Raw genomic sequence first — 14,803 nt, forward strand, 5'->3', positions numbered from 1 at the left:
ATTTAGCACACACATTACATTCCTATACATGACTACTCACCTCTTTATCAAAATTGGGAAATTCCTTTTGCAATTTCAATACAATACTTTCCTGCTTTTCCCAATTACTGCTAGATTCTGCAGACTCATTTGATTCCTCTCCCTAAAGGAGAGAAAAAAGAGAACCAATTTAAGAGATCATCAGTAGTCTTAAGATAATCACATCTATATTTTGACTTGACTTGGAAGTTACCACATTTGATCAGAAGAATTCAAAAATGTTTCTTTTTGCTCATGTGAAAATTGACAAATTCATATCTTAAGGACAAAAAAATTTTACTGGTTTAAGATCACTGAAAGACCTTTACTGCATATCCAATAACTCATACTTCATACAATGCTCAAAATGAGATAAATGTGCTAAATAAAACAACTAGAATGATCCTCAAATTAACTCAAAATTTTCAAGTATACTGAAGCCTCTTCAAGCTAATGGCAAAACAAACTCATCTATGCTCACGATTTTCTATCCCCCTACAAATTTTAAATACTGAGAAAAAGAAGTCTGCTTTTACTTCGGTCTTGATTGGCTTAAATATTAATTTTCAGTCACAACACAAAAATGACACAATGATAAAGAAACTTATATGAAACTAAATAATATATAAACTAAACATTAATTTGGGAATAACTGTGGCTACTCATACATACTTACCTCCATCTTTTCTGTCACCTAATTTCATTCGAAGAAACTGGTTAAAATTCCACATTTAAGCAAAAGAAGGTTCCTTGGGTTCATATATAAGTAAAATCTTGCATTTTAGTTAATCTAAAAGTATTTATCTACTTTGCTTAGAACTGTACCACATGCTATACAAACAACAGAGAGAAAAGTACAGTTTCATACTTTCTCTTCTACCTCCTTTCTTATACAACAACAATGCTGTTTTTCCCTTTCGTTACTGAAGATAGAAATATCTAACCTGTGAGTGATAACCTCTCTTGCACACAGGAATAGACGAAGTTCCACAAGACAGAGACATACAATGCTACGGAAGTTAGCGGTAGGAAGAAGAAAACTGGATGTGTTTTTGTAATAGTAAGTGGCCTATTTGGGTTGGAGCACAGAGACCATGGATAGGCTATAAGGCTAAAAAATTAAACCAGAGCTAATACTGCTTAAGGCCTAGAGTACTAAACTGAGGTCAGTCTTTACTCTGAAAGCAGTACGATTTTGAGAAGGGGAATAATAAAACAGTAATATTTAGAGAAAGCATTTCAAAGCCCTCAAAAACTTACTGCTGCCTTGCTTTATAGTTGAAGACAGTCAAACTCCAAGAACAATCCTTTTAAAGGTCACAGATGGACAATAATCAGCTGAGGTACAAAAAGAAACTTAGGTGTCTTACTCTAGATCAGTGTTTTTCCACTGCCTAAGTGTTTCCTAAACTTTAGTCATTTATATAAGCACATTCATGGTTTTAAATTAAGTCTAATGTCCATCAAAGGATGACTGGATAAACAAATTGTAGTATTTCCATAACATGGAATATTATTCATTCCTTAAAAAGAATGAAGTATGGATACATGCTACAACATGAATGAACCTCAAAAATATTAAGCTCAGTGAAAGAAGCTAGACACAAAAGGTGACATATTATATGATTACATTTATATGAAATATTCAGAATTGGTAAATTTAGAGACAGAAAGCCAAGTGGTAGTTGCCAGGGAGTAGGGGAAAAAGAAAAAGGGGACAAACTGCTTAAAAGATACAGCATGCTGTTACTGGGTGAAAACATTGTTTTGGAACTAGACAGGAGTGGAAGTTGTACGACACTGTGAATGTACTAGATGTCACTGAATTTTTAATGGTTAGTTTTACACAATGCGAACTTCACCTCAAAAAAAGTGAAAATATTTAGAAAACCGTAAATATCTTTTGAGAATTAAATACACGATAGCATGTAATTTGGGCTCAAATCTGTCTCACTGGGCTCAGGGGTTATAAATTAATCCTATGGTTATTTCTCTGGTTCCAGAAAGCAGAGTGAGACGTGACATATTTGGCACTGACAGAAATCTGACATTAGCTCCTTGACCCATAGAGTAAGGGCCACAATTGTAGAAAACACAAAATCTAAGTCGCAAGAATTACCCCCTGAAGAAGCAGCAGCAGCACCAACACCACATTTCTGAAGAAACTGCAGAGACTGACAGACCCCAGATCCCAATGTAATGTGCCTCCCTGGCCTACGCAAAAGCTGAATGGGTCTTGGAGAATTAGTTTAAATCATCATAAACAAATGAGTGATGACTCCAACCAGATGTGGCAATCCCCAGTAGGAAAATCGTCGCAGAGACCATATGGTTACAAGGGAAGTCATGTCCTTTTCTGCTGACAACTATAGTCTGTTATGCTATAACAGGACACACGCATTTCCAAAAAATGACTGTGCCATGCAAAATCATGAAAATTAAAGCTACAATGTTTGAGAAAAACTATGTTAGAGCTACAACATTCAAAAACTTCATTAGTGACACATTAAAAAAAGAGAAAGAAACCTTAAAAAAGGGTAGCATAATTTTACACATTAAATCATTAAGAGATAAATACTACAATAAATATGGCATAATAAATATGAAGTTTCTTTGGGGATGTCAGCATTGGAAGAGTTATAGCTTTGGGAAATTCTTTTGCAGCTTTCCCATCTGCATTCATGATTCCATGTGTAACAGCTGATAGCTTAGGGATTTGTAACATTGTTTGAAATTACTACAGCAATCACGACTGGCACTAAGAGAAGCCAGTTCTGCAGGATACAGTGCTTTCCATTTAAGGTGTTTAGATATAAAGGTCCACGTGAAAACAGTTGTTCCTGATTTTTTCACCCTTTGGTCTTTAATAAAAATGCTCCATATTTTTTCCTTTTCTTCTATTTCTTTATGCATCTTTTTATTGATTTCATAACATTTTAAGATGATCCAGTCATACACTTTAATTTTTGTGGCACTGTCTCTGACAGTCCACAATGTCGATTCCTTTATGCCTGTATCTATATCACATGTTTTCATTTCTTTCCAAATGTTTGTTTCAAGCTTCTCAATATTTCATTTTCCTTTTGTATGCACTGTGTAGTGTTTTTGAACCAGAATGCTTAGATATGTTTGGGATGCTGAATGAGTGCTTTTTTCAAATAGAAAATTTCACAAACATGGAAGAATAGCATAACACAAACTTGTGAGATAACAAAGTTGGTGAAATGAGGCAGCCAGTAGATGTCTGAGGTATGCTCATTTTATTCTTATGTGGCCTAGTTTAGCTGGGTGCAGTTTTCTGTGTTCATCTATATAGTATTTCTCATGGACAAACTTGTACATAAACAATGCAAAATTCAGGTTATACACAAACTGTTCTCTAACATATTTACTGCATTGGGAACAAACTGACATTTTAAAAACAGAATGAACTAATCTTTTTGTGAAATAGTTGCTGGCTTTGAAAGGGAGTCCTGACAGGACCAGAATGGCTGACTGTGGGACCTCAAGTGACCAGGAGACGAGAGCTGTTATGTGACCTGGGTATCTGATCTCCCAAGACTACCCCGAGGATAAGCAGAGCAACCCATCCTCGAGTGGAAATGCTATATTTGAGACTGGACTTGAGCAGGTTCAGGAAGCATAAGTAAGCTGCATGCACAGATGTGTCTCAGACTCCCATGGGATTTACTTCTCTGCTTTACTTCTTCACCTAATATCTACTGCACTATGGGAAATTCTTTATGATTATCAGATAAAGTGGGAGAAAAATCTTAAACTTGCTTTATAAAGAGTTTACATAATTGTTTGAACCAGCTAAAAATGAACAACTACTATAATATAATCACATTAAGAAAGCAGCCCTATGCACAACTTTGGGAAGTACAACTTGCTGTCTATTTTGTATAAAAAGAAATGGCCAGAGGTACAGATCAATGATATATCATGGACAGTAGCTAAGGAGAAGAATGAGAGTGGAAGATCAGTGACCAGAAGTCTACAGAAGAGGTATACTGTTCAACTTCTTTTGTTGCTGTTGAAGTTTTTCTGAGAACAGAATATAAGAATAACAGTTTTCCATGTAAATGTTAAGCAAAAGGCATCTACTGCAGAGGAGTTTTTTAAAAAATCAAGTGGATAAGATGAGCCATTCTGTGAACCAAAATAAGACCACAGCCACTTGGATGCATGCTCAATAGGTCTATATACAAATGGCCATGGCAACATGCACTGAGTCTGTGCACAGAGATTAACAAGATAAGATTTTCTCATCCCAAGATTTATCTGGCTATTGCTACTGGTGAGTATTCAACCTGCCAAGAGTAGAAGCCATCAATGAATTCTGGTAACAGCACCATTCTTTGGGAGATTTAGTCAACTGTTTGGTGGCAAGTTGATTACATTTGACCTTTCATCATGAAATAGACAGTAATATAACTATTTTGGATTAGCCTTTCCTATCCACCTGCATTTAGTAAAAGCAGTTATGAATAGAATTCTCTTCCTCCAAAATTCCCATGCTGAATAACGCCCTCAGAATGTGGCCTCACTTGGAAACAGGGTCTTTACGCAGGTAATCAAATTAAAATGAGATCATTAGGGTAGGCCCTAATCCAATGCCTGGTGTCCTTATAAAGAAAGGAAATCTGGAGATAGACAAGCACATGGGGAGTACACAGTATGAAGACGAAAGCAAAGATATACAAGCCAAGGAATATCAAAGATTGCCAGCAAATCACCAGAAGCTAGCCAGAGAGGGATGGAACAGCCTTCAGAAGGAACTAACCCTTCTGACACCTTGATCTTGGACTTCTAGCCTTCAGAACTGTGAGACAATGTATTTTCATTGTTTAAGCCACTGTTTGTGTTCCTTGTTACAAGACCCTCAGGAAAATAATGCATCATATGCAGGTATATAGAAAGCTTAATTAAGGAACAGTACACTATGACACAACAATCAATGTTTCTGACCAGGGGAGTTAATTTCACTGGAAGAAAAGCACATCAAATGGATTCAAGTCCATGGAATTCACTGATCTTATTATGTGCCTCAATACCTAGAAGCAGCTGGCTTACAGAACAGCAGTATCACTTAGAGAAAATTCAGAATGTGAACTTACTGATAATACCCTCAAAGCTAATATGCTGTTCAACAGATGTACAAGCAAAGTAAATGCTTTGAATCAGCAATTAATATGATGCTATTTCTTAAATAAAATAGAGATGAAAATAATAGGGAAAAATCAATAAAATCAAGAGCTGGTTTTTTGAAAGGATAAACAAAATTGACAAGCCTCTGGCCAGGCTCACCAAGAAGAAGAGAGAGAGGACCCAAATAGGCAAAATAAGAAATGAAAGGAGAGAAATAACAACTGATACCACAGATATAAAAAAAAAACTGTAAGAGAATACTATGAAAAATTATATACCAACAAATCAAACAACCTAGAAGAAATGGACAAGTTTCTAGAAACACAGCCTACCAACACCCAATCAAGAAGCAACAGATAAGGGGGAGGGTATAACTCGATAGTAGAATGTGTTTTTAGCATGCACAAGGTCCTGGGTTAAACCCCCAGGTCCTCCAATAAAAATAAATAAATCAATAAACCTAATGACCACTGTCCAAAAAAAAAAAAAAAAAAAAAAAAAAAAAACCAGAAATAGATAATTTGAATAAACCAATCACTAGAAGTGAAATAGAATCTGTAATTAAAACAAAACAAAATAATACTCCCTGCAAAGAAAAGTCCAGGACAGGATGGCTTCCCTGGGGAATTCTACCAAACATACATAAAAGAACTTATACTGATCCTTCTCAAACTCTTCCAAAAGATTGAAGAGAAAGGAACACTCCCAAACTTATATGAAGCCACCATCACCATGATACCAAAAGCAAATACACTACAAAAAAAGAAAATTACAGGCCAGTATCTTTGATGAATATAGAAGCAAAAATTCTCAACAAAATATTAGCAAGCGGAATCCAACAACACATTAAAGGGATGATACAGCATGATCAAACTGGATTTATCCCAGGGTCACAAGGATGGTTCAACATAAACAAATCAGTGTGTTATACCACATCAACCAAAGAAAGGACAAAAACCACATGATCATTTCAATAGATACAGAAAAAGCATTTGATAAAATTCTGATCCATTCATGATAAAAACTCTTATCAAAGTGGGTATAGAGGGAACATATCACAACATAATAAAAGCTATTTATGACAACCCACATCCAACATAATACTCAATGGTAAAAAGTTGAAAGTCTTCCTGCAAAAATCTGGAACAAGGATGTCCACTCTCACCACTTCTATTCAACCTAGTATTTCAAGTCCAAGCCACAGCAATCAGACAAGAAAAAGAAATAAAAGGGATCCAAATTGGAAGGGAAGAGGTAAAACATCACTATACACAGATGACATGATGCTACATATAGAAAACTCTAAGGACTCCACACAGAAACTAGACCTGATAAACAAATTTAGCAAGGAATCAGGATACAAGATTAACATACAGAAATGTTGCACTTCTTTACACTAACAGTGAGCTATCAGAAATAAAAAGTCAAAAACGATCTCTTTTAAAAGTGCATCAAAAAAAAAAAAATCTAAGAATAAACCTGAAAGACTTATATGCTGAAAATTATAAAACACTGGTAAAGGAAACTGATGATGATTCCAAGAAAGAGAAAGATATCCTATGCTCTTGGATGGGAAGAATTAATATTGTTAAAATGGCCACATTACCCAAGCAATCTACAGATTTAATATGATCCTGATCAAATTATCCAGGACATTTTTCACAGAACTGGAACAAATAATCCTAAAGTTTATATGGAACCACAAGAGATTTGAATTGTCAAAGCAATCCTGAAGAAAAAGAACAAAGATGGCAGTATTACTGTCCGATGTCAGACAATTATACAGAGCTACAGTAATCAAAACAGCACAGTACTGGCACAAAAAAAGATATACGGATCAATGGAACAGAACAGAGAGCCTAGAAATAAACCCATACACCTACAATCAATTAATCTTTGATAGAGGAGGCAAGAATATACAATGGAAAAAAGACAGTCTCTTCAATAAGTGGTCCTGGGAAAACTGGACAGCTACATGTAAAAGAATGAAATTAGAACATTCTCTAATACCATATACAAAAATAAACTTAAAATGGATTGAAGACCTAAATGTAAGACACAACACTATAAAACTCCTAGAAAGGAACACAGGCAAAACATTCTGACATAAATCGTAGCAATGTTTTCTTAGGTCAGTCTACCAGGCAAAAGAAATAAAAACAAAAATAAACAAATGGACCTAATCAAACTTATAAACCTTTATTCAGCAAAGGAAACCATAAACAAAATGAAAAGACAACCTATGGAATGGGAGAAAATATTCACAAATGATGCTACTGACAAGGGATTAATTTCCAAAACATACAAACAGCTCAGATACCTCATTATCAAAAACAAACAAACAAAAATCCAATCAAAAAATGGGCAGAAGACCTAAATGAACATTACTCCAAAGAGGACATGCAGATGGCCAACAGGTACAAGAAAAGGTGATCAAAATTGCTAGTTGTCAGAGGAATGCAAATCAAAACTACAATGAGTTATCACCTCACACAGGTCAGAAAGATCATCATCAAAGTCCACAAATAATACTTGCTTGAGAAGGTATAGAGAAAAGAGAACCCTTCTACACTGTTGGTGGGAATGTAAATTGGTGCAGTCACTATGGAGAACAGTCTGTAGGTTACTTAAGAAACTAAAAATAGAGTTACCTTTATGATCCAGCAATCCCACTTCTGGGCATGTATCTGGAGAAACCTCTAATTCAAAAATATACACGTACCCTAATGTTCCCAGCAGCACTATGTACAACAGATAAGACATGGAAGCAACCTAAGTGTCCACTGACAGATGAATAAAGAAGATGTGATATATATATAAATGTATGTATGTATATGTATATATACACACACAATGGACTATTACTCAGCCACAAAGAGTGAAATACTGCCATTTGCAGCAACGTGAATGGACCAAGAGATTTTCCTACTAAGTGAAGTAAGTCAGACAGAGAAAGACAAATATCATATGGTATCACTTACATGCAATAGAAAAAAAATGATACAAATGAACTTATTTATTTACAAAGCAGAAACAGACTCTCAGATATAGTAACTTATGGTTACCAAAGGGAAAAGGGGGAGAGGGAGAGATAAATTAGGAGTTTGGAATTAACAGATACATACTACTATACATAAAACAGATAAACAAGGACCAACTGTATGTAGCACAGGGAACTATATTCAGTATCTTGTCTATAATGGAAAAGAATCAGAAAAAGAATATATGTATGTAAAATTGAATCACTTTGCTGCACACCTGAAACTAACACAACATTGTAAATCAACTATACTTTAATTAAAAAAATTTTAAAAATACATGATGTTATTTCTCACATAGCCTATATATAGGTATATAAACTAAAATGTGGGCCTAGTCTCTCAGACCACAGTTGTTCCTCACACCTAAAAACTTACAGAATCTTTACTTCCTACCATTATTAGTTCTCTCAAGGGAAGAATACTTTCATGGAAGGACACAACAACTGTCCCATTAAATTAGGGTCGAGACTGTCACCTGCTATTTAGGGCTTCATATACCACCAACTGAGGCAAAGAAAGAGGTTACTGTGCTTGTTGGAGTGACAGATTTTGATTTTGATTACCAAAAAGAAACTGTGTTTATTCATGTGTTGTCACGAATAAAGACAGGGAAGACTATGTCTAGATTCACTGGGAGGCTTCTCAGTAGATATATTTATAAAGTAAAAGTTAATGGGAAACCAGAGTAACCCAGTAAAAGCATAACCACTATTAATTTTCGATAAGTAGTTAAATATCAAGAGAGTCCTCTATTTCAACAATTATAAGGAGCTGTCACTGGGGAGGAGAAAATGGTACTGGCAATGGTAACAGTTGTTTTACATAATTGTGTACAACCGTATGTATGTATAAATTTTATAAAGTAAAATTTAAATTAAAAGCAAATTTTCCCAAGAAGTTACTTTACCACACCACTAGGATACCTTTTAAAATTAATTTTGTACTTCAGAGATAAGTAATAATACTAGATTAATTAAACAGAAAGCAACAGCAGTCACAAATAAAATGCAAACGTAAGTTCTCTTAGTTGTGAGAGAGAGGATTGATTCATTGAGGTATATTTTCAGGTTTGATATCCACAAACTCAACATATTCTGTGCTTAAGCAGATGATTTTGATACTGCAATTCAAATGTAACTCACAAGATCCAGTCTCTTCTTTTTTATAGATTGGTCATCATTATATTCATCTTCCTCATATGGCTCTGAAGAAGAAGATAATTTTCTTTTCCTGGGTCCACCACCTTCTAAAACAGAGAAGGACGTTAAAAGTTTGTACAGATATTATAAGAATCATTAATGCAAAACAAAGGCAAAAGTGTTATTATAATGAAAATACTTGTAGATAGTTCTCTTGATATCAGGCCCAATGCTATTTCTACAATAAATGTCAACCGAATTGAAAGAAAAGTAAACAGACTCTTTTCAGTTTTTCAAAAGTAGAAATCACTTTAAAAATGTAGTATTTCTCCAGTATTAAAAAGGTTATGCACCAGTGTCACTTCAAAGTTACCTGCCTCCAGCAGTACATTAAAAGGATCATACAACATGATCAACTGAGATTTATCCCAGGAACGTAGGGGTTTTTCAATATTCACAAATCAATCAATGCAATACACCACATTAACAAACTGAATAAAAACCACATGATCATCTCAATAGATGCAGAAAAAGCTTTTGATAAAATTCAACATCCATTTATGATAAAAACTCTCCAGAAAGTGGGCACAGAGGGAACACAGCTCCACATAATAAAGGCCATATATGACAAACCCAAGTTAACATCATATTCCTTGGTAAAAAGCTGAAAGTATTTCCTCTAAGATCAGGAACAAGACAAGGATGCCCACTCTTGCCATTTTTATTCAACATAGTTTTGGAGGTCTAGCCACAGTAATCAGAGAAGAAAAAGAAATATAAGGAATTCAAACTGAAAAAAAAAAAAAAAAAAAGTAAAACTGACTGTCACTGTTTGCAGATGACATGATACTATATATAGAAAATCCTAAAGATGCCACCAGAAAACTGCTAGAGCTTATCAATGAATTCGGTAAAATTGCAAGATACAAAGTGAATATACAGAAATCTGTTGCATTTCTATACACTAACAATAAAATATCACAAAGAGAAATTAAGGAAAGGATCAAAAAGAATAAAATACCTAGGAATAAACCTACCTAAGGAGGCAAAGACCTGTACTCCAAAAACTAAGACGCTGATAAAAGAAATTGAAGACAACACAGATGGAAAGATACACCGTGTTCTTGGATTGGAAGAAACAATATTGTTAAAATGTTCATACTACCCAAGGCAATATACAGATTTTTTTCACAGAACTGAAACAAAAAAATTTTTAAATTTGCACAGGAACACAAAAGGCCCCAAATAGCCAAAACAATCTTGAAAAAAAATGAAGCTGGAGGAATCACACTCCCTGACCTCAGACTATACTAAGCTACGGTAATCAAAATAGTATGTATGGTACTGGCATAAAAACAGACACATCTATCAATAGAACAAGACAGGAAGCCCAGAAATAAATCCATGTGCTTATAATTAATCTACACCAGGCGTTAAGAATATACAATGGAGAAAAGATAGTATCTTCAATAAGTGGACAGCTTACTGGGAAAACTGAACAGCTACATGTAAAAGAATGAAATTAGAACAATCTCTAACACCACATACAAAAACTCAAAATGAACTAAAGACCTAAACTTAAGATCAGATACTCTAAAATTTTCTAGAGGAAAATGTAGGCAGAACAGTCTGTGACATAAAAAGCAGGAATTTTTTTTTTCAATCCATCTCCTAGTGATGGAAATAAAAGCAAAACTAAGCAATGGGACCTGGTTAAACGTAAAAGCTTTTGCACAGTGAAGGAAACCATAAACAAAATGAAAAGACAACCTATGGAATGGGAGAAAATATTCAAAAACTATGCTATGGACAAGGGATTAATTTCTAAAATATACAAACAGCTCATACAGCTTAATATTAAAAAAAAAAAAATCCAAAAATGGGCAGAAGACTTAAATAGGTATTCTCCAAAGAAACATACAGACAGCCAACAAGCACATGAAAAAATGTTCAACATCACCAATTATTAGAAAAATGAAATCAAAACTACAGTGAAGCATCACCTCACACCAGTGAGAATGGCCATCATTTAAAACTCTATAAATAATAAATGCTGAAGGAGGTGTGGAGAAAAAGGAGTCCTCCTATACTGTTGGTGGAAATATCAATTGGTGCAACTGCTATGAAAAAGAGTATGGAGGTTCCTTAAAAAACTAAAAATAGAGTTACCATATGACCCAGCAATCCCACTTCTGGGCATATATCCAGATAAAACTGTTCAAAGATACATGAACCCCAATGTTCCCAGCAGCACTACCTACAATAGCCACAACATGTAAGCAACCTAAATGTCCAGCAACAGATGAATGGATGGATAAAGATGATGTGTTACATATATACAACAGGATATTACTCAGTCATAAAAAAGAATGAAATAATGCCATTTGCAGCAAAATGGTTGGACGCAGAGATGATCATATTAAGTAGTTAGAGAATGACAAGTATCATATATCACTTACATGTGGAATCTGAAAAAAAAAGATACAAATAAACTTATTAAAAACTAGAAACAGACTCACAGACATAGAAAACTGCGGCTACCAAAGGGGAAAAGAGTGGAGGGGAGGGATAAATTAGGAGTTTGGGATTAATATATATACACTACATATAAAGTAGATAAACAACAAGGACCTGCTATACAGTACAGGGAACTATATTCAGTATTTTCTAATGACCTATAATGGAAAAGAATCTGAAAAAGAATATATTAAAAAGAAGTCCTTATGTTGAAAATTGTCCTAATAAGCCAAAAATAGTTTCATGTCTTAATGATACAGTATCTTGAAGGATACCTTATCTTGGTAAGACAAAGCTATCATTCTACACATTACCTCTAAAGTGTACTACATTAAAGATGAAAATGACTGACATGACTGTCCTGTCCATTCTAAAAGGAACCAAGAAAAGTTTACTTAAAAAACAAGAAAACTCTGATTTCTTCTCTCCTTGTAGTTTGCCTCTTGACTTTTTAAAAAAATATCAAAGTCTAGTACGAGAATGAGAAGAAAAAAAACTCAGCTAAAGTTCAAATTTAATGAGGACTGTAAAAAATTCAGGAGGGCAACTGTTATGCACGTTTTGTTTCCATATATATTCTCAGTGCCTAAAATAGCATCTGGTGCCCAGCAGTGGGTGCACAATAAGTATCTGTTAAATTAATGAATAAAGTTGAATGATGTAAGTTGCTGAGGAAAAAAAAGATTAGATACTACTGTGGAATAAAGTTATTCTACAAATTTTTCACTGGGAATACTGTGGAATATTGATATACTAAGAGGACAAGAAAGAATATCTAAAATTTCCCAAACCATTTAGCAACTCAACAAATGTTAACTGAGACTACCATTTTTCAGGAACTTTTAAGAGTAGGGATACTGTAATGAGGAAGACACAGTCAAGTTTTTCCGGTACCATTTTCTATCATCAGATGGCCCTTAAGAATAAATAAATGCTAACATGTACTATGTACTTCCTATGTGCCACTCACTATAAGAAGAAATTTACACTAACTTTGTCACTTCTTCGCAACAACTTTGAGTTTGGTACTATTATCATATTATTTTATTTGCTAAGGAAACAAAGAAGAGTTAGGCAACACTGCCCAACGTCACACAGCTACCAAGTAGAAGAAAAGGAAGAATCTTAACACTCAATGTAGGCAGCACCCACTAATCACACAATACTGTTCCCTTGCTCAAATTGGTGAAAATGAGAGGTTTAAAAATACTTCATGTGGATAAAATAATATCATCTTTGGAATCCACTCCAATACAATCCACTTAGGGGGATAAATATGAAGTAGATGACTGTTGAAGAAAGATGATGGGCCCATGAGAAATATTGTACTATTTTCCATTTTTGTGTATATTTTTAAGTTTCAAAAAAATTAAAAACAAACAAAAAAAATCCACCTACGATAATGGGCACTTATTTATACTGCTGATGAAAGCATAAATTGGCAGAAATTTTAAAATTAAAATTGAACTATATATTAAAATTTAAATGTGTATACCCTTTTGATTTAGCATCCTAGTTTGAAGTTTAGCCTATAAAAATAACAACATAAAGATTTACTTATGCCATTTGCAGCAACATGGATGGAACTGGAGATTGTCATTCTAAGTGAAATAAGCCAGAAAGAGAAAGAAAAATACTATTATGATATCACTCATATGTGGAATCTAAAAAAAAAAAGACAAATGAACTCATTTACAAAACAGAAAAAAAGACAGACATAGGAAACAAACTTATGGTTACCAGGTGGGAAGGGAGTGGCAAGGGATAAATTGGGAGTTTGAGATTTGCAGATATTAACTACTATATATAAAATAGATAAACAACAAGGTCCCACTGTATAGCAAAGGGAACTATATTCAATTTCTTGCAGTAACTTATAGTGAAAAAGAATATGAAAACAAATATATGTATGTATATGTATGACAACTATTACGCTGTACACCAGAAATTGACACATTATAAATCGACTATACTTCAATAAAAAAAGATTTATTTACAAGGCTATTTACTTTAGTTCAATAATAATGAAATAATGTAAATGTAAATGGTAATTAATAGAGAAACAGTTAATAAACTAATCCTATGCATAGTCAGACAGGAATGCTATGAAGTAGCTGACTGTACTGATAAGTTATCCACGATAAATCATCAAATGACTTTTCTTAAAATGCAAACCAATACTATAATTATATTTTGTAACCTAATGTGTGTGTTTTATAATGGTGTGTAGGTTTGCTTTCATCCCTTAAATACATTTTTGGTAGAAGGATTACAGGTTATTTTTACTTGTTTGGTATGTACAAGTTAGAACAAAAAATCTAGATAGCATTTATCAAAGAAAAATTGGAGGTGCTTTTATAATGCAAGTCCCTTCAAATGTATTTAGTTTGTGTTCTGAGCCTGGAACAAAGCATACATATTTACTATATGAAGGAATGCTGATTACCAGCTAGGACTTTCCTCAAGACATTATGTTCCTACTGACTCAGGTGTACGTAAATAAAGCTACAATGCAATTAGAAAGGACACAAGAGAATATACCTCCCAAAACATCACTATAAAGAGATCTGATCTGTAGAAAACAAACAAAATTACCAATGAAAAACTGCCTCCTTCCCTTTTTGGCAGGGTGGGGGAAGGATCAACCCAGAAAATCCAATTCCCAAATAGTTGTATGACCTCAGATGAGTCACTTAATCTTCTTAAACTTCAGTCTTTTCATCTAAAAAACCCCAAAGCTATTAATAGCTCCTAAGGTTCCTGTAAGAATTCATGAAGGAGTTTGGAAAACTGAGGAGCAATATTAAAAATGAGAAGATATAGTCAACATGGCTTGAAACTACGTCAGGCATACCTGCATCACCAAACATCAGCAAGGCAGCAGCAATTGCTCCATCCATAGTGCTTGTTGATTCAATCAACTAATAAAATGAGAAA

General features: G+C 34.1%; 1 protein-coding gene across 4 annotated transcripts in view; it reads right to left on the bottom strand.

The window, feature by feature from the left end:
• Positions 1–14,803, bottom strand: part of SMARCAD1 (SNF2 related chromatin remodeling ATPase with DExD box 1) — a 72,362-nt gene that overhangs the window by 32,389 nt on the left and 25,170 nt on the right. For 2 of the 4 annotated variants that reach the window (XM_010953548.3, XM_010953547.3), the window contains exons 5-7: positions 14,721–14,787; positions 9,353–9,456; positions 41–142 (exon numbers count right to left, since the gene is read on the bottom strand). In XM_010953548.3, the coding sequence (XP_010951850.1) occupies positions 41–142; positions 9,353–9,456; positions 14,721–14,787 (273 nt within the window). Of the gene's footprint in view, positions 1–40; positions 143–9,352; positions 9,457–14,720; positions 14,788–14,803 lie in introns of those variants that run through there. The other 2 variants (XM_045515697.2, XM_074343756.1) reach the window with 2 other exon arrangements.

Source organism: Camelus bactrianus, chromosome 2 (genome assembly GCF_048773025.1).
Source record: "Camelus bactrianus isolate YW-2024 breed Bactrian camel chromosome 2, ASM4877302v1, whole genome shotgun sequence".
Taxonomy (NCBI): Eukaryota; Metazoa; Chordata; class Mammalia; order Artiodactyla; family Camelidae; genus Camelus; species Camelus bactrianus.